Raw genomic sequence first — 21362 nt, forward strand, 5'->3', positions numbered from 1 at the left:
CAGGGAGGACGTTTCAGATTGAATGTCAGGAAATATTTCTTCATGGAGAGAGTGGTGGATGTGTGGAACACCCTACTGGAAGAAGTGGTGAGGACCAGGACAGTGAAGGAATTCAAAAGGGCATGGGATGAACACTGCGAATCCCTAGAGGTGAGAGAAGTGAATTGAGGAAAGAGACATGTTAGAGGCAGGGTCCTTCATACAGTTAAAAAATCTGACAGCAGAAAATTAATACATGAGTTATATAGTCTGGGGAAAAAAAGGGGGGGGGGGGGCAGTCTGGGAAAACAAGCAAACACAGGGGTGATATACCAGTGTAGAGCACCTGGCACAGAATTGTTTAATTATGCATAGTGTCACAAATCAGTAGCCAAGCAGTTAAGAACGGTTTCCCCTTACAATAAACTATTATAACAATTCTTATACCAGTTGTCAAAGACAAATCTATAGCTAATAGGCAATTTATTATTTCCAAAGTGGCCCAAAGCATAAAAGAAATGAGAGATATTTTAGCAATAACAATATTCAAATATTCCAATTAAACAATTCATACTTTCTTCAAGTAACGATAAGAATTTCCTTTAGTAGTTATCAATTAATAATCATACACCTGTCACATATAATTGAATTCACTAAACATGCATGTACCATATCATGACTTATAATTCAGATGATAATCATGAATCATTAATAATGAAATAAATTATATACCCTGTGGCTAGGTATTGTAAATCTCAGTTTGATATAGATATATCATCAGACTATTATAAGCAAGTTTGCAGTTAATCAGGTACTAAACTTGAATTAAGCTTATGTATTAAATGTCTCAAGTGTCAGGTCACATCGTATATAATGGCCTTAGCTCTGCTTTTCTATAGTCGATTGAGTTCGAGGATAGCGACCGCAGCTGGCTGGTAACCTTAGTAAAGCAGATGAGAAGCTTTAGGTGCTTGGGACAGATGCTGGCTCGCATTGCAAGCTGTTGACAGCTGGAACTCTTTACCTATTTGAATTATATCTCTGTTCCCTCTTGACTCGTAGTCTAGGTTTCTTTTACCTACTAACCTCACTTAATAGTAAATTAATAAAAGAAACAACTTTCTATTTAAATTCTTCTTTTCCCGTTAACTATGTCTTGCTATATGTATGCAATCAGGAACCTTGGTGAGCTGAGATTCTATCTATTACAAATCAAAGATAAAACATTCCCCTCACTCTCCCTGTGACCTAACTAACTACCGTATTTTTCGCTCCATAAGACGCACTTTTTTTCCCCCAAAAGTGGGGGAAAAATGTCTGTGCGTCTTATGGAGTGAATATGAAACCCCCCCCCCAAAAACCTAACTACAACCCCCCACCCTCCTGACCCCCCCAAGACCTGCCAAATGTCCCTGGTGGTCCAGCGGAGGTCCGGAGGCGATCTCCTGCACTCGGGCCCTGGCGCCGATGCCCCTTTGCCCTTACTATGTCACAGGGGCTACTGGTGCCATTGGTCGGCCCCTGTCACATGATAGGAGCAATGGTAGGAGTAATATTTTAAAATGTAATTACTTAAAGATTGTCATGTAAATTGTGTTATTTTGACCAATATAAAGTATTCAGAATTTTGCAGAATTTTAAATTTTTTTGCGCAGAATTCCCCCAGGATATAAAAGTTCCCCCAGGACATAAAAGTTCCCCCAGGACATAAAAGTTCCAGGCCAGGCTCTATTAGATGATGTCACCTACATATAAATGCTGATATTCTGCTGTCCTTTGAGAGCACCTATAACAGGTAATCAATTCTGCTGTATGTTTAGGCGAATTGATGGTGGGGCAATTTTCAGACAGCCAGTTTGTGTAGGTAGATCACTATTTACCCACATGAATAGCTTTGAAAATTGCCAATTTAATATTTTGAGTCTTTTCCTAAATGTGAATGCATGTTTGCAGCTGTTGTAATGAGTGACTAACCTACCAATTTTGTCATTCTCAGAATATGCTCTCGCCTGACGTGTAGGTGGCAGGCTCGCTCTTTGATTATAGGGGAGCTTCAACACAGAGTAATTGTAGTTTTGCTTTTGGCTTAGATGTGAAACCAAAGGTGGAGGACTTGGATAAAGAGTTGGTCCATCGTTGCACTCAGAATGGGAGCCTGGACTTTTCTACCAGCCATACAGTTCCTGAGATGGATGACGAAGAAGAGGAGGAAGATATGTCAGATTCAAGTAGCCCACCACTCCCATATGCCCAGAAGCCAGCCCCAGAAGGGTCTTGCACAACAGATGGTTGGTATTCCTATAGATCTTTTCCGAGTGAATTCTCCGAAAATGGAAATTGCTGAGTTTGAAGTTATCGTCTGCATTGCTAGTTTAGTATGATGTGGTATGTATGCATGAATATATATATTTCTTGTTTTTTTTATGAAGTATTAGTGATTTTTTAAATACTGTTGGGTGAGGACAGAAGCTGCATTGCATTGCTACTTAGAGAAATGTTAACAATTGTGAGAGAGAGAAACAGTGCAATTATTCTGAAAAATGTCTTTTCTTATAAATGGCCTTCTTTGTGGAGTACACCAAAGAAGTGCCAAAAAGAGCAATTTAAAAAAGTAAGTGGTTTAGCTTCTCATGCCAGTCCTCTGTCTCAGTAGCAATTTGTTTACAAATGGAGGGGTAGAGAGTGATGTAGAGATCAAGGTTGTCCTGGGGCGATTATGGGGCTGTCTCCTAGGATTTTGAGGGGTACCCTTTCTGGGGACCTCCCTGCTTTTTGTTTCAAGGGAAATATTCTGATCATAGAACATGGTGGCATTGATAGGTTTACTCAGAATAAATTATTTTTAAAAGAGGCTGGTGGTCACTGACTTTATAATTACTATTTTGTGTTATAAAATCTGCCAGTAAGAATAACAGAACTGGGGCTTGACCAGTAAATGCATTTTCAGGCCGATTCAGTAAAACGCGCGGGAGAGCCGGCGCTCCGAGGCGAGCTCCCGCTCTCCCGACACTCGCCCAGGCCACTCTCCTGGGCACGTGATTCAGTATGCAAATGAGGGCCCACGCTAAAAAGGAGGCGCTAGGGACACTAGCGCATCCCTAGCACCTCCTTATTGGCAGAAGCGGCGGCTGTCAACAGGTTTGACAGCCGACGCTTAATTTTACTGGCGTCGGTTGTCGAAACCCGCTGACAGCCACGGGTTCGGAACATGGACGCTGGCAAAATTGTGTCCGTCTTCCAATCCACGGGCCACGGGCAGATTTTTAATTTTTTTTTAGTTTTGGGGCCTCCGACTTAATATCGCTGTGATATTAAGTCGGAGGGTGTACAGAAAAGCAGTTTTTTCTGCTTTTCTGTACACTTTCCCAGTGCCGGCCAAAATTAACTCCTGCCTTTGGGCAGGCATTAATTTCAGAGAGTAAAATGTGCGGCTTGGCTGCACATTTTACTTTCTGTATCGCGCAAGACTAACTAATAGGCTCATCAACATGCATTTGCATGTTGCGGACGCTATTAGTTTTGGGGGGGGGGGGGGGGAGTTGGCTGCGCGTTTTTCACGAGCTATTACCCTTTACTGTATAAGGGGTAATAATAGTGCGTCGAAAACTCACGTCCAAATGGGGGCAATAGATTAACAAAAAACTGAACAGAAAAATGTCTTGTGTAGCTTGCATGACAATAGCATATAAGTAGAAATAGTATTAGTTCCTTATTACAGAAGGCCTGTTGAAATGGGTGGAATGTGAACATGCCTATTATGGTCATAAACCAAATATCTCCTTCCTCTTTGCTTATAAACTATAGTGCCCTGAGGTCATGTAAGCCTTTAAAGGGAACTTGGAATGCAGTTGCAGGTTATTAATTGAGCAGGCACTTGACACTTCAACAGCAGGAGTGGGTAGCTGTGAACTGCAGTTCACATATAAATCTCTGCAACTGATATATGATGCAAACCTAGAGGTGTATTGCACTCCAAAAAGTGATTTGTGCCTCCCTGTTGAAGCTCATTGTTTGTCTCCTATTAGCTAGGAAAACAGCAAAAATAAAAGAAGGATTTTTCTTTTAGCCAGTTCCCTACTCTTTGTTTGTATTTCTGCAACTGGGTCACGAGTATTGGCAAGCACTTCTTTTACTGTGCAGGTGTCTAGCTCCAAATTACACTCTCACTAGAAGTATGGGATTCAAAAGGTCAAGGTGACACCATCAATCATGTTGGTGGTAGATGGATTTTGTTTTGACGTCAGAGCAGAATTTAAAAAAAACAAAACAAAACAACTGTTATGTGGAAAGCAGAAAAAAAGTTTTTTTGTATCTGCTACTACATTTTGGACTGATCATTCCAATATATGGTAGCTGCAATGCCCACATCAATAGTAAAAAAAAAAATAAAAAAAAAATATAAGGGTTGATTCACTCATTTTTAGACTTCTCAGCATGAATTATTTTGTTTGAAACAAGTGAAAACTCTCTGGGAGGAGCTGTTCCCAGTTTAGTCTCTAGAGAAAAGGAAGATCATTCTCAGAGGGTATCAAAAAGGCTCGGATTAGACCAGGATGATGATCCTGATAAGGGATAAATATTTTCAGAGGTGGAATTCTTAGGGAATCTGCTGGAGGAACATATTGACCAAGAAGGGGAGTCCCTAAAGGAGGGGGAAATTCCTCTGGCAGAGGGCAATGATCAATAAGTGGTCAGATTGTTCAGAAAGGGCAAGCTTCCCTTTCTTGCTGGCCAGGCCTTATCAAAGCTGGATATCAAAGAAGCCCCCCATGGACCCTGGGGTAGAAGAGGAGGATCCTATTTTAGAGAGCCTCTGCAGGCCAGTTCAGACTTTTCCTTTCCACAGAGGCTGAATGGGACTCTTTTAGGTAGAGCCATGCTGAAATTATACCTGTTGCCCACCGAGGACTTGGAATATTTTAGGTTTCTAAAGGTAGATGCTTGGTTTTGACAGTCATTAAGAAGACAATCATTCCAGTGGAAGGTAGCGCAGGCTTGAAAGATGCCCTAGATGGGAGAATAGAGGTGTGTTCCTAAAACAATCCTTTGAGATTGCAGCTCTGGCTCTTCAGACAGCAGTCTTCAGTATCATGTTTCGGGTGTGTTTATGTTGGGTGCAGCAGATTCTGTTGGGAGATTCTTCTGACACTCTCAGAAAAGGGGAGGGAATAGAATTGAGGTTGCCTATGTGGCTGATGCTCTACATCAGTGGTTCCCAACCCTGTCCTGGGGGCCCACCAGCCAGTCGGGTTTTCAGGATATCCACAATGAATGTGCATGAGAGAAAATTTGCATGTTATGGAGGCAGTGCATGCAAATTTTCTCTCAAGCATACTCATTGTGGATATCCTGAAAACTCAACTGGCTGGTGGGCCCTCAGGACAGGGTTGGGGACCACTGCTCTACATGATCTCAGTTGTACTTCCGCTAGAAGCATGGCATCCTTAGTGGCTGCATATTGTTTGTCTTGGTTGTACAACTGGTTGGTGAATACTTCAAAGACAGTATAGAGTAAATTGTCCTTTTAAGGAAAATTGCTATTTGGTGAGGACTTTGAAAAGCTGGTAAAGCATTATGGAGACAAAAATAATTTAAGTTGCTGGAGGATAAGCCTAGAGGATTTAGAAAGAGGGCTTCAATAGGTTTAAATTTAGAGAAGTGAGACATTAGAGACCGGGGAAGATGACCACTTCTCTCAAGGGACATGGTAGAATTAAGCCACAGTCCTTTTGTTCAAGTTTCTGGGGACATCAGTACTTCAGGTGCAGGTTGATCTAAAGGTTCATAATGAGATTCAGGGAGCTCACTCCCCATTCTCCCTATAGGGAAACATCTGTCTCTGTTTTATGGGGAGTAGGTCCGCATCACTATGATCAATGGATGTTGTTGATAACAAGATGTTACATTTTGGGGTTTGTATGTCCATTATGAACCACCTTTCTAGAGTCCCAATGTGTTTCCGAGAGAAGACTTGGACAGTCAGATTAATATTGGAACAGCTACTTCAGCTGGAAGCAGTGGTTCCAGTACTGAGAGCAGAGTGAGGTCAAGGAAGGTACTCCATTTTATTCTGTAGGTCCGAAGAAATAAGGCAAATTCAAATCTATTCTGGCAATGAGAAAAGGATAATTTCTAACATTATTGGATCTGTCCAAAGCATATCTCCACATTTTGATTCAACCTTCCCATCAAAAATATCTCCAGTTTGCAGTCTTGGGGGAGCATTATCAATTTTGGGTGCTTCCCTTTGGATTGACGACGTCTCCAAGAATCTTTTCCAAGATAGAAGTAGTAATAGTAGCAGTTTTGCACAAGGAGGGCAAGATGGGACATCCATGTTTGGAGAACTGGTTGATATGAGCCTAAAAATCAACTTCAAAGGTGGTTTGATTGTTGCAGGATCTGGATGGGTGAAAAATTTTCCAAAGAGCAAATTGGAACTATCTTAGATCATAGAGTATTTGGGAGCACAATTCAATGCTCAGGGAGCCAATGTGAACTTGACATCAGATCTCCAAGTTCATGATCCAAGTTCAGAATCTACTGAATTGGCAGCCACCCAGGTTCTGAGATTATTTAAAACTGCTGGGTTCCATGATGTCAACACTGGATCTAGTTCCTTGAACATGTGCTCATATGCATCCTTTTTAGAGGTCTCTCCTAACATGTTGGAGTGCGAAGTCACAGGACTGACTGTTGGAGTGTGCAGTCGTGGTTGCTGTTGGAGTCGGAAGTCAGAACCAGTCTGCAGTGGTGGCTTTCAGTTCAGAATCTGAACAAGGAAATGCCACTGGAGTGTCCAGACTGGGTGTTGATGATGACAGATGCGAGTCTGTATGGATGGGACACTCATTGTCAGGGCAAGTAGACTCAAGGTCTCTGGAGCTGGGCGGAGGCATCATGGTTCATCAGTTAACTTGAGACAAGGGTAATAAGGAAAGATTTTCATATATTTTATCTACAACAACAGTGGCATATTTGTAAATTGACAGGGAGATACAAAAAGCTGACAGTAGCAGTAGAAGCAGGGCTCCTGTTCAAGTGGGCATAAAAGCATCTTCAGGCACTCTCAGTCTTGCATATAGCAGAAGTAGAAAACAGGCAGATTTTTTGAGTATTCACACTCTGGATCCAGAGGAAAGGGACCTAGCAGATGCAGCTTTCATGTTGATAGTTCTTTGATGGAGAAGGCCAGATTGAGATATTATGACTACATGAAAGAACCCCAAAGTAGCCATTTTCCTCAGTTGGTGGAGAGAAACAGCATCAGTGGGTGTAGATGCATTGACACAACAGTGACTAGAAAGGATGCTTCTTTGCCTTTCCCCCTTGGCTCATGTTAGGGCGTGTCATTCAGAGAATAGAAGGACATTGGCGATGAGTTATTCTGGTGCCTCCAGATTGGCCCTGATGCCTGTGTTACACGAATCTCATCAGACTCAGTTTGGAAGGTTCCTTGAAATTGGATCATGTACCAGATCTTCTGCATGAGGGGCTTGTAATGCTAGAGGATACAGCTATCTTTTGTCTTGCAGCCTGGCTATTGAAAGGAGATAGTTGGTGGGCAAAGGTTATTCGGCAAAGGTTGTGACTAATCTGTTGCAGGCAAGGAAGAAGTAAACTTCTCTGACTTACATTCATGTTTTGAAGATGTTTGAGAGTTGTATGAAGGCGGGGGTTTCTCTCTTTGAGGCTTCGATTCCTAGAATTCTTTCTGCAGGGTAGTCTTCAAAGATGCTTGGCCTTAAATTTCCTGAAGATGCATGCAGATGCTGTAGCAAGCTATAGAGGAATGTTGTAGTTTAATAGTAGCTCATCCAGATGTTTCAAGTTTTTTAAGAGGAGTAAAACATCTTCATCTGCTGCTCCATTGGGATATTCCTTCATGGGATCTTTATTTTGTGCTTCGGGCCTTATGTGAGGTTCCTTTTGAACCAATTAAGAGGTGCTTCTATTAAAGACCTCATGCCGAAAGTGGTGTATCTGGTGGCTGCCTATTCGGCATGGCACATTTCAGAGTTACAGGCCTTGTCTCTTATAGATCCATATCTTCAAATTTTAGAAGCAGGAGTGTATGTACAGATGGGTCCCTTCATTCTTCACGTAAGTTGTCTCCCCATTTTATTTAAATCAGTCAGTAGAGCTTCCTGCATTTAAAAAGAGTGATTTACAGGTTGATTATTTATTTATTTATTTATTTATTTATTTATTTATTGTTTTTGTTATACCGAGTTTCATGATAGGCATCACATCAACCCGGTTTACAAATAACAAGGAGTGTAAAGCATAACGTAACGTAAAAAACAATATTTTCAATAAGAACCTTGAACTTTAAATACGTGAATCAGAAAAAGGGAGAGGGAAAGTTACAAAAAACAAGGAAAATAAACTTGGGATGGAAGGGGAGAAATTGAACAGCACAATATTTACATTTCAGCCTATTGATATATTAGAATAGCAAGTGAAAAAATAAGACATTCCTTGGATATGAAAACGTATTTAATAAAGTATTTAAAACAGATCAGTGTTGTGTTTGTGGCATAGTGGACCCTTGGTCGCAATGGAGATGACTCCGCCCACAGGGAGGGGCTCCGTGGGGAACCACTGCGATAGGCTGAACTCAGATAGCAGACACAGTATGGATAAGGGCTTTATTGTACTGCTGTAGATAGATGGTGAGAGCAGGAAGGCAAGGCACTGTCCAAGAAGTGCCAGTACGTTCAACAGGCTCAGATGTGAAGTCTTACCCAGATGTTCACGATAGGCGGGACCCCGCAGTGCGGGTAACACCGCGGCTGGTGGGTGGAGCTGGAGCACCGGATCGTAGAGGTACTCACAGGAATGATGGCGTCTTCCTGATGGTAGAAAGTTGGGACCGAAGGTCCGTGGTGCAGGATATAATGGGAGCGAGTGCCCGATGGTCTGATATCCTGAAATGTAGAAGAGAGACCCCCGAGGAATGGTTGTCTTAGAGAGAACCCTGAAGGGTAGTTGGAAGCGAGAAACCCCCGAGGAGCGGGTATCTAGAGCTTCTACAGGAGCGAGGCCCTTGGAATGAAAGCAGCGTCTAAGTGTGCAGCTTAGAGCGGTCAGAGTAGCTAAAACCGAAGTCCTTGCTAACTCAAGGTGGTAGCGGAAGCGGAGGCTAGATATACCCGGAGGTACTGACATCATGCGGTGGGGCCGCCCCCAAAGTTCCCTCCATGACGTGTATTTGAGCGTAGGAGATGTGTGCGCTAGTGCCCTAGGAGGCCATGGGAGTGAGCATGGCAGATGGGGACGCCCATGCTGGTTTGGAAACGCCGAGACCCTTGGCACTCGGCACCGGAGGCAGCCATCTTGCCCAAGGAGAGTGAAAGAGGAGAAAGAAGTAAGGCAGAGCGGTCGCAGCTGTCTGCGACTGACGGATGCAATAATCAGTTCTTTCAGGAGGTCAAATCATTTGTTTGTTCTTTTTGACTTTAGAAAAAGGGAGAAATCAGCTTCTAAGGCAACTATTGCCAGATAGATTAAAGAGGCTATTTGAACAGCTTAGATTTCAAAGAGCTTGTTGGTACCTTATAGGCTTCATGCCCATTCTACAAGGAGTCTACTTAGGCAGAGAGGCAATTGGTATTGCCTACAGAGATTTCTGGGTCAGCTATAAGGTTGTCTTTACATTCTTTCTCCAAGCATTATTGCTTGAATGTGCATGCTATAGAGTTAGCTTCATTTGGAACTGGGGTCTTGAGAACAGGATTGTCTGGCTCCCTTACAGTGTGAGATTGGCTTGGATACATCCCATGTGAGCTGGACTGGTCTGTTAAGATGAGAATGGAAAAGTTAGGTTTGTTACTTTCTAATTTTTGTTCCTTGAGTCTTGCCAGACCAGTCCAGAATCCCACCTCACCCATAAATTATTTTTGCAGCTGTTTCTCTGTTAATGTACATGGACTTGAGGGGCCAGGTTTCTCCTCTGTTCATGGGGGGGGGGGGGGGGGTGAGTTTGTGTTTGTTGCTTTGATAAAGTTATACTGAGGTGCTACAGCTTCAGTATGCCCTCTGAGGGGTGATGTCAGTGAATCAGAATCTTCTCTCTCTCTATCTGCTGGCAGGTGAGCAAAATCCATGCATGCTGGACTGGTCTGGTAAGGTTCAAGGAAAGAAAATTAGCAGGTAAAAAGACTAATTTTTCCTTATGCATAAATCATGTTTTCTGATTATTATGTATGATTTATACACACAAAAAGCATTTTTTTGCATACAAACCATGTTTTCTATGCATAAAAATTGTTTTCAGCACAGAAAGCATTTTTTGTATGCCTATATCATGTATTATGTGTTGAAAACTTGCTTCCTCTTAATCCAGCCAGATCAGACCAGATGCATGGGTTATGCCTCCTAACCAGTAGATGAAGAAAGACTAATAGATTTGTTGACATCACCCCTTGTAGGCTCCCCATGCTGACCTCAGCATGCCAGTATTATCTCTCCAGCAAATGGCAAGCAAGCATCCCATGCTGTGATCTGAGGCCTAGTTAAGTCTGGTGAAGAAGACAGAAATTTGGAGGGCAGCTCCTGAGGTGAAAGTCTTGTATTCCTTTACTTGGTTGAGCACAACCAGTGGACCAGAGGGTTTCCAGTTGTTGGGACAGGAATTTTTTCAACTATGGTTGCTTGAATTATCAGGGCCGGAGGTGTTGCATATAGGGAAAAATAACCCTTGCTGTAGTTACACGATGTTAGGTTCCATATTAGGAGCTACCACCCAGGAAAAAGATCTAGGCATCATTTATTTATTTATTTATTTATTTATTTATTTATTTAAAAGTTTTATATACCGACATTCATCAATGATATCACATCGGTTCACAGCGTAACATGAAACTAGTGCCTGTGACGGCGCTTTACATCGAACAAGTTTAACATAATACAATTGAAACATATTGAAACATTATAACTAGAGAGTAAAGGAAAGGTAGGGGAAATAAAGATTTAAACTAAAATTAAAATAACATATTTACAATAGGGTAAAAGAGGAAACAAGGAGGGGGGGAAAGTGACAGAAACTGGATAATACTTTGAAATCGTCGGCTCAGTGTCTGCAGCAGTCAAAAAAGCAAACAGAATGTTAGGAATTATTAAGAAGGGAATGGTTAACAAAACGGAAAATGTCATAATGCCTCTGTATTGCTCCATGGTGAGACCGTACCTTGAATATTGTGTACAATTCTGGTCACCGCATCGCAAGAAAGCTATAATTGCAATGGAGTAGGTACTGAGAAGGGCGACCAAAATGATAAAGGTAATGGAACAGCTCCCCTATGAGGAAAGGCTGAAGAGGTTAGGGCTGTTCAGCTTGGAGAAGAGACAGCTGAGGGGGAGAAATGATAGAGGTCTTTAATAATGAGAAGTCTTCAAAGAGTAGATGTGAATCGGTTATTTACGCTTTTGGATAATAGAAGGACTAGGGGGCACTCCATGAAGTTAGCATGTAGCACATTTAAGTATAATCGGAGAAAATTCTTTTTCACTCAACGCACAATTAAGCTCTGGAATTTGTTGCCAGAAGATGTGGTTAGGGCAGTTAGTGTAGCTGGGTTTAAAAAAAGGTTTGGATAAGTTCTTGGAGGAGAAGTCTATTAACTGCTATTAATCAAGTTGATTTAGGGAATGGCCTCTACTATTACTGACATCAGCAGCATGGGATATTCTTAGTGTTTGCGTACTTGCCAGGTTCTTGTGGCCTGCTTTGGCCTCTGTTGGAAACAGGTTGCTGGGCATGATGGACCCTTGGTCTGACCCAGCATGGTAATTTCTTATGATGTTATGTTCTAAGCAGTAGGCAAACTAGGTGTGGCTAGGGTGCCAGGATCCCAGGGTCAGCAGCCGCTGATCCAGCGCTTCTCTCTCCCTCTCAGATATTGACAGCTTTCTCCATGCGGAGGAGTGGGAGAGAGTGCACGAGCCCAGGTAGGGTGGGATGGCATGACGGGGTGGGGAGGGTGCAGGCGCGAAGCAGAAGGCACCTAGGGCGCCTTGTACCAGCCCTGGGAATTATACCTCTTCTCCCTGTCTTCCCATGCTTTTTCTCTCCAGAGATGGTAAAATGAATATTCTTCCTTAATTATTTACAAACAAAAATACACAGTTCACAGTAAACAGTCTACAGCAGTGCACCATAGAATGAACCAATATTGCAAGAATATTCATTTTACCATCTCTGGTGCTTCTTGGGGTGCCTTGGAAATTTTACAGCTGTTTTTAGGTTTGTGATTTTAAAGCTCATTTATGGTCCAGTGGTCAGCCTCTTCTCCTCTTAGCTAGGAGGGAATAAGGATGATCAATTATATAATCACCTCTGAAGCAGAAACATGGCCATGTCAGGTGTATTGGATCCATCATTGTGCTAATTTTACATTTGATTTTATAATATTCGATTTGTAATAATTTATCATGTTTTTAAATATCATATTTCTTCTTATATTTTATATTTTATTATCTATTTTTTGTGTACCACTTTTGTTGTTTTCTTATTTATTTGTGTGGTTCACTTATTTCTCAATTTGTTTTTCTTGTTCCACAAGGAGGAACATTCTTCCATAGTTTCACAGTCCTTAAGAATGTTGGACATAGCAAAAATAAATAAATAATTAAAAAAAAAAAAAGAGGATAGGAGTCTGCTAACTGAGAAGAAGCCTTATAATGTCGAACTTAAGAAAATCATCCAAAGCATTTCTGTGGCATAGGTAAAGATTTGACCTTTGTATAATGTGATGCCCCAGAGTTCCTCATGAGAGGCTTCTAGGAAAAGTAAAAAGTCATGGGATAGGTGGCAATGTCCTTTTGTGGATTGCAAACTGGCTAAAAGACAGGAAACAGAGAGTAGGATTAAATGGGCAATTTTCTCAGTGGAAGGGAGTGGACAGTGGAGTGCCTCAGTGGACAGTGGAGTGCCTCAGGGATCTGTATTGGGACCCTTACTGTTCAATATATTTATAAATGATCTGGAAAGAAATACGACGAGTGAGATAATCAAATTTGCAGATGACACAAAAAATTGTTCAGAGTAGTTAAATCACAAGCAGATTGTGATAAATTGCAGGAAGACCTTGTGAGACTGGAAAATTGGGCATCCAAATGGCAGATGAAATTTAATGTGGATAAGTGCAAGGTGATGCATATAGGGAAAAATAACCCATGCTATAATTACACAATGTTGGGTTCCATATTAGGTGCTACAACCCAAGAAAGAAATCTAGGTGTCATAGTGGATAACACATTGAAATCGTCGGTGCAGTGTGCTGCGGCAGTCAAAAAAGCAAACAGAATGTTGGGAATTATTAGAAAAGGAATGGTGAATAAAACGGAAAATGTCATAATGCCTCTGTATCGCTCCATGGTGAGACAGCACCTTGAATACTGTGTACAATTCTGGTCGCCGCATCTCAAAAAAGATATAATTGCGATGGAGAAGGTACAGAGAAGGGCTACCAAAATGATAAGGGGAATGGAACAACTCCCCTATGAGGAAAGACTAAAGAGGTTAGGACTTTTCAGCTTGGAGAAGAGACGGCTGAGGGGGGATATGATAGAGGTGTTTAAAATCATGAGAGGTCTAGAACGGGTAGATGTGAATCGGTTATTTACTCTTTCAGATAGTAGAAAGACTAGGGGGCACTCCATGAAGTTAGCATGGGGCACATTTAAAACTAATCGGAGAAAGTTCTTTTTTACTCAACGCACAATTAAACTCTGGAATTTGTTGCCAGAGAATGTGGTTAGTGCAGTTAGAATAGCTGTGTTTAAAAAAGGATTGGATAAGTTCTTGGAGGAGAAGTCCATTACCTGCTATTAAGTTCACTTAGAGAATAGCCACTGCCATTAGCAATGGTTACATGGAATAGACTTAGTTTTTGGGTACTTGCCAGGTTCTTATGGCCTGGATTGGCCACTGTTGGAAACAGGATGCTGGGCTTGATGGACCCTTGGTCTGACCCAGTATGGCATTTTCTTATGTTCTTATGTTAAATTTTAAAGGGAATTTGTCAAAGCTGTTTTCTCCTCCTGGCTCAGGAACGTGAAAAGCTGGAATTTCCTCAAATGGAAGCACGCATTTGTGCTGTCACTAGGAGGACCACTATTCCTGTGGAAGGAGTCTCTGCCCTCAGGGATGCTCAGTATAGGAAGATAAAGGCTGTGCTCGTGGGCTTTTCAGGCTGCTGGTTTGGTGCTATAGGCTGCTGTATGCAGTGATATTGTTGCAATGAGAGTCTTGCATTTGTCTTAACATATACAGTAAAGTTCCTTAGAACGTGGGGAGGTTGAACCTAGAAGAATCAGCTCAGGTGGCACCAGGGGTGACCTTTTTGGTGGTTACCTCATATGACTTGGTCCAGTCTTCAACTAGGAGTATGGCTTCCATTGTAGCTGTCCATTGTTCGCTGTGGCTATGTTACTGGTCAGCAGTTTCAATTTCCAAGGCAAGATGGACCAAACATTCCTTCTACAGAAATCTTCTTTTTGGAGAAGATTTAGAAAAGCTGGTGAAAGCATGGGGAGATTTGAAAGTCCCCAGATTGACTGATGTCAAACCTAAGAAGACGACATGACCAGCTCCGGTTTGGAACTGCTATAGGGACTCCAAGAATGTGAAGCTGGCGAGGTTGGCGTGTGTCCAGTGATCTAGACCCTTTCATGGATTCCAGTCCTTTCAGAACTCCAAGAAAAGAGGTAAAGATGGAGTCTCAATGCGGTCCAATGAAGGTGTGGAAGGCCACTCTCCGTTCAAAGGATAGGTGGGTGTTTATCAGCCTTTTACCGGAAGTGAGTCCACATTATTTCAAATCAGTGGGTTTTAGGAGTTGTCAGGAACAGCTACGCTCTGGAGTTTTCACATTCTTTTTTTTTTTTTTAGATGCTTTATGGTTTCTCCTGGTTGATCTGTTCATAAGGGGAAGCTGTGTAGACAATGTTTTTGTCTGGCTGCTTCATTTAGGGGTGGTGGTTCTGGTCCTCTACACTCAAAGTCAGGCTTGGTTCTCAGTTTACTTTTACTTTGTGGTACCAAAGAAGAAGGGACGTTTCACCCCATTCTGGACCTGAAGCAGCCTAGCAAGTTTCTAAAGATTACATTTCAGGATGAAGACTGTGAAGTCAGTAATAGTAGCAGCTCAACAAAGAGAATGTTGCTTGATCCGACAGAGGTGGATAAAAGAAGGGCCTCAGAAATACCTTCGCTTTGCATTGATGGGTGGGAGGAAAGCACCTTCAGTGTCAGGCTCTCCTTTTTGGGTTAGCCATGGCTCCAAAATCTTTTTCCAAGATAATGGTTGTGGTAGTGGCCTTGCACAGAGAAGAGATTTTGGTACATCTGTGCTTGGATGATTGGTGGATCTAACCAAAGCTGGGCCTGGAAAGTGAAGCAGTGATGGCCAGAGTGATGTATTTTTTGCAGGATCTTTGCTAGTTTTTCATTATTAACAAGAGCATCTTGCTTCCCTCCTAATCATTGGCGTACCTGAGGGTTTGGTTCGACATCTGGAAAGGCTGGGTTCAGTTGACAGATATAAAGATCTGGAAATTGCAGAACTTAAGTGCATTGTTTGAGGATTCAGAGATCTACTGTGTGAATTTATCTTCAGGGGTTGGGTTCCATGGTGGCTGCCTTGAATTTAGTGCCTTGCAAAGGAGCTTGCTTTTGAAATGGTCTCCTCAGACCCAGGTGTATTTCATGAGACTCTCTCTGATGATGTAAGCCCAAAAGAGTTTTGTTTTATTTTATAGCTAGTATGTAAGAACCTGACAGTGTAAATTAATTTTGAATCTCCCATTTGGATAATGATGACCTTAGATGCCAATCTCTGGGGCTGGGGCACTTATTGTATAGTTGCTCAAGGCATTTGGAATCAAGAAGAAGCCAAGTGGTCAATCAGTTGGTTGGAAACCAGAGTGATAAGGCACTCCTTTTAGTTTGTTTTCATTCTTCAGGGTCAGTCAGTCAGGAACTTATCAGCCAAATGCTACAGCAGTGGTATATGTAATTCTCCAAGGTGGGATCAGGTGTTGACATGCAGCAGAGAAGAATGTAAAGGGGCTCCTTGCTGCTCTTATAGCAGGAGTAGAGAACGTACAACTTCCTCAGTCGCAACAATGGATCTTGGAGGACAGTGTGTGCCCAAATGATGGATGTGTTGGCAGTCAGCAAACACATATTTTTCAGTCAAAGGAAAGGTAAGAAATTCATTCAATTTGTATGCCCTGATTCAAGGTTCCCTCTGTGGCTTCTGGTAGGCAGAGACTTGCAGATGAATTTCAGGCATCAGGTGCTAATGAAACAGATAGCTCCCAAGCTGGTCAAGGTGTCCTTGGTGTCTGGATCTAGTGAGGATGCTGGACGGGATCCGCTATTGATGCCTGAGGACAGGGGCCTAATGTCCAGGGCCTAGTGGTTCACGAAGATCCATTTCGGTTTTTTCTTTCAGCTTGGCCCTTGAGAAGTCTCTTCTGTCAGAGAAGAGATATTTTCAGAAGGTTGTAAATACCCTTTTGAGATCCAAAAAAAGTTTTCACGTCCTTTCTTTGCGGGGGAAAAGGGACAGTGCTGCACCTTCTTTGCATCCCCATGGTCTTGTCCCGCTGCAGTATTTTCAAAAGGAAAACACCAAGGGAAGTTTCTTTTTGAAAATCCATTTGAATGTTTGCACCCACAGGCCTGCAAGCATCCCAGGGAATATGAAACTTGCCCTCTTAAAATGTAAAATGAGTGGCTGAAAAGAGAGCGCCTCCTGTTGTCTACGGCAGTGACTCCCAGCCCAGTTCTGGAGGCACACCCAGTTGTTTGCTTCTTGGTCTTTACTGAAGAGATAACCCACACCAAAGTCATTCTTTTCAAGGTGATGAGTCAGAGGAACTGAAGCAAATTATTGTTCTTTCAGAAGCCGAGGTGAATATTATCAGGTCCTGCAGATTTTTTTTTTTTTTTTTTTTTTGCTACTTATCCTATCAACTTACTTTACTGCATCCTGATTTAACCCACACCAAAATCATTCTTTTAAGGTGAAATCTCCCCCAAAATCCTCTTTAGTAAAGACCAAGAAACAATGAATTCATTTTCAGTTTTTTGTGATGGCTTTGTTTTCTCGGAGCGCTACTTTCATCCCCTGGTCTTCTAGTAGTTAGAACCATAGGCAGATTTCTGCACCACAGAAGGAAAATGGGCATCATGAAATGTTCACACCTTCTTTTTTTTTTTTTTTTTTTTGTAATAATAACCTTATTTTCGGATAGCACTTGGGATTTTTGCTGCTTTTTTCCTATGCCTAGTGCTGTATATGCACGACTAATAGATATATATATATTGTAGGAGCCGGAGTGTGCGTGCTTGTGTAGTGGGGGTGTTCATGTCAGAGCGATCGTGCACAAGACATGAAACGTTTTCGGGATGGAATTGAGAGGGAGGTTGTGTGGATATGATTAAACCCCAAGCTCTAATCGGTAGTTTTCCTGACCAGTTTATGATCTTTCTCCTCTGTCTTTAATTTTTATTGCTTTTCAAGGCTGCTTTATATGTTTGAGTTCATGTGCCCCAGCAAGGTATGATGGTGAATGTGAGTAGGCCTCTTCTGAGCTGTTTGCTAGAAGCCTGCTAGCTGCCCAGCTAGAATGGATATTTATTTTGTGCAAAATTCTCATGTAGGGCATCTGTATTTCTAGCCCTGGATTGTGGTCAGCATTTACCTCGATGAGACTGATTTTCTCCTCTTCTTCGAAAATGTATCTGTGTTTTATTAGCTGTAAGTAAGTCTTTGCAGTGGGATGGAGCCTGTGGGATAAATAACTTTAGCAACTAGAAAAAAGAGGAGCTGCAGGAAAGTGTACATTGTGGGGGACACCCTTCCCTCTTTAATATTGTATTTGATTTGGGTAGGTTTTTGCCAGTCAGGAAAGGATCTGCGGCTTGCATCCCTCTGTATGGAGCAGATTGAAATCCCTGCAGGCTTTCTGCTGGTAGGAGCCAAGACACCGAACCTCCCTGAGCATGTTCTGGTTTGTGCAGTGGACAAGCGATTCCTGCCTGATGACAATGGGAAAAATGCACTTTTAGGTGAGTCTGATATTTTTCCCCACCACTGCTGTTGCAGCCTTAGGAAGGTTTTTTTTTTTTTTTTTTCTTTTTTACAGGGAAAAAAGTCCTTTAACTGTGTGATGTTTGCACCAGTGTGTATAGAGCCATCTTACTCAGGGTATTTCATTGATAGGAAGTACCAAAAAAGCCATTTTGTAGTATGTCAAAGCTTAAAATATTTGATAATAAATAACATGCTTATGAAACAATCTAAGAATAAATATTCAGTTTAATAAAATCTATGTACATTGTGAAATCAGAATGCTTCTTTCCTAGGCAGAGTACTGTGTACTGTTTTAAGTTCCTTCAACTAACCAGGTAGCATTATGGTTGGCACGCAAGTTATAAAATTGGGTTTTGAGTTTCCAAAAAGGTTTTCAAATATTCAATTTCAAAGAAAACATAATTAGCATTATTATAAATAATCGCACATTTGCAGGGATAACGAAAATTTAACTTCGCTCCGAGTTTTATAACATCTGCCTTAACTCAGGAAATTGTTTTCGCTTTATTTGTGTACATCTAATCAGATCTGGATATATCCAGACCTTATGGCGGTAGAATAACGATTGCCTATTGCGAAAAAATGTTTTTGGAAACTCACACCCAGATGTAACATAATTGGGGTCTGCAAATAGATAAGGTTTTTGTATACATGGCCACCTGAATTATTATAAGTATTGATTTCTTCAACTAATCGCTCTGTTTATCTTGTCCTCTCTATTATTTCCTTTATTTCAGTACAAAAAGTATTGTAACAAAATGTCTTTATATGACTTTTACTTATGGATGTACTACATTACCCTAGCAAGATGTATGCTTGTTATAATTTGGAAATTTATGAAAAATAAAATTTAAAAAAAACCTAAACTATCTGGTGTACATGTGTGTGTGCTGGGTAGCGTGCGCACATGTACACCCACTCGCACCCTTTTAAAATCTACCCCTTATTGAATAAGAGGAAAGCCTTAGTAAAACAGATCTCAAGTTTGTACTTGAGGTAACTGAAAATGAAGAGACTTGCCCAAGGAGAGGGTGTGAGATTTGAACCCTGGCTTCCATGGTTCTAAGTCTGCTGCTCTAACCACTAGACTACTCCCCCACAACATGCATGTAGAAATCTGCACACATACTTTCAAAAATCAAGACTGTTGTGGCTGAAGCTGCCACGGGTTTGTATGCGCGTTTTCCCACGCAAACCCCTATACAGGGAAAAAAGCGTGTACGGATGCGCTTACAGTCCCGTGGTTTTTCCTGCACGAATGCATGCTAACGGCATGCAAAGGAGGCGATTAGCTAATCATAGGCAATGCAGGGAGCCACGCTAATGCTAGTGCGGGTTTTTTTTAATGCGGGTTTTTTACCATCATGGTCAGGACACGAGTTAAGGGTCAGCACCGACTCAGGGGGGGCCAATGTAGGTGTCAGAGTGTCCTGAAAATCCTGAGTGGCCGGCTTAGCTAGGCGCTTTTCTGGGCAACTGAATGGCCAGCATCGCTAGGTGCTTTCCTTGGCGTCAGAGCAGACAGCTTAGGTAGGTGCTTCCCTAGGTGCTTTTCTCAACTTCCGAGTGGCCAGATTTGCGACCAGCTGAGCACCTACCTCAGCTCCTGAGTGGCCAGATACATGGCCAGAAGAGTGGCTAGCTCAGCGCTTGAGCGGCAAGATGGGTAATTAGCAAGGTGCTTTCTGGGCGCCTGATCATACAGATTCACGACCAACTAAGCGCCTGGCTCAGCGCCTGAGCAGCAACATTTGCTAGGCGCCTTTCTGGGCACCAGAGCATCCATATTCGCTCCCAGTTGAGTGCCTACGTGGGCACACGAGCATCCATATTGGTGCCAAACTAAGCACCTATCTCGCTTCTATGCCAGTGTGAATTAGCTTCCATGAAAATGTTTGCCATGTTTTCTGCAGCACAGTTATTTCCAGGGTCATACTTTCCCTTCCTAGGGAGACCCGTTCACTCGCTCGTTCGCTTTTGTGTGTGGATTATCAGCGTGGGTTTTGAGTGCGGATGTGGCCGCTTATTACATAGGCCTGCCTGCATGCATATCATTTGCATAATTTTTTTTTGCATCCCGCGGAAGCGCCAGCTTTAGCTGCGTGCAGTGATCAAAACCCAGACTCATAACTAGTGCCTGTTTTGCCAGGGAACGTATTAACGCACTTAGGGGCTTATTACATCGTCCCCTAAGTGTGTTAATAGGTTCCCCGTCCCAACTCTGCCCCTCAGAATGCCTCTTTGCAGTGCACATAAAATAAGTTTTATGCATGTAAATGCTTTTGAAAATTCAGGCCTTAATGCATGTGTCTAGGTTTTTGAAAATTCAGCCCTTAATGCATGTGTCTAGGTTTTCTTTTTACCTTTTATTCCCCAAGTTTTGTGCTCTTGTGTAAGGATGGCCATTGTTAATCTGCTCTTCCTAGAGAGAAGGGTTGGGATGTGCAGAGATCTGTACCAAATCCCTGCTGTTTCATTGCAGACAAGGGGCTGAGGGAGTTATCAGGCAAACTAGAGGTAACTCATCTTTCTGAAGGAATAGGAAAGAGCTGTCTGTCAGACAGCCTTGGGTTGCAGGAATTGTAGTTTGCTCCATTTAATTAAAGATACTTGTGTAATACATGATTAGTACCCTATTTTTACAAAATAAGTAATTAAAAATATTTGTTTAGTGTTGTTGCTTTAAACTCAACATCCCATTTTATGTACAGATTTGTGGTACTGATTTTTGTAGAGAAATTGCAGCTCTAGGATTACCTGTACTGGATCAAATTCAAGATAGGATTGCCTGATGACTTGGAAACATCTGGTGACTGCTTTAGAATGCTTGTTACTCGCCCTTTTCTCCCCATAGGAGGAAAATATGAAAATTGTCAATGAACAGGGCCTTCTGTTAAGTAATTGTACTGAGCTAGAACAGAAAGTTTGCATGCTTCCTGTTTTCCAGTGTGGCGATAAACCTGTCCATGTTTTCTAGGATTCTCTGGAAACTGCATAGGCTGTGGGGAGCGAGGTTTTCGATACTTCACTGAGTTTTCTAACCACATCAATCTGAAGCTAACAACTCAGCCAAAGAAGCAGAAGCACTTAAAATATTATCTGATGCGCAATTCCCAAGGAGCTCTGTCAAAAGGGCCACTTATCTGCTGGAAAGGTAGGCTGCTAGCTGTGGAAAGGTGTGTCTGTGAGAAACACCGGGCCTTCTGACTCTGTTTCAATAAAAGCAATACTGCACCATGTTCTGCCCCAGTCAATTTTTCTTGTTCCAGATGT

At 42.1% G+C, this 21362-nt stretch overlaps 1 protein-coding gene across 5 annotated transcripts in view; it reads left to right on the forward strand.

Moving 5' to 3' along the window:
* The window catches only part of GREB1L (GREB1 like retinoic acid receptor coactivator), a 729370-nt gene that overhangs the window by 357808 nt on the left and 350200 nt on the right, over positions 1-21362 (forward strand). For 4 of the 5 annotated variants that reach the window (XM_029591103.1, XM_029591107.1, XM_029591104.1 and 1 more), the window contains 3 exons: positions 2070-2267; positions 17888-18064; positions 21067-21243. In XM_029591103.1, the coding sequence (XP_029446963.1) occupies positions 2070-2267; positions 17888-18064; positions 21067-21243 (552 nt within the window). Of the gene's footprint in view, positions 1-1654; positions 1775-2069; positions 2268-17887; positions 18065-21066; positions 21244-21362 lie in introns of those variants that run through there. The other variant, XM_029591106.1, reaches the window with a different exon arrangement.

The sequence above is a fragment of the Rhinatrema bivittatum genome, chromosome 2 (genome assembly GCF_901001135.1).
Source record: "Rhinatrema bivittatum chromosome 2, aRhiBiv1.1, whole genome shotgun sequence".
In the NCBI taxonomy this organism is placed as follows: domain Eukaryota; kingdom Metazoa; phylum Chordata; class Amphibia; order Gymnophiona; family Rhinatrematidae; genus Rhinatrema; species Rhinatrema bivittatum.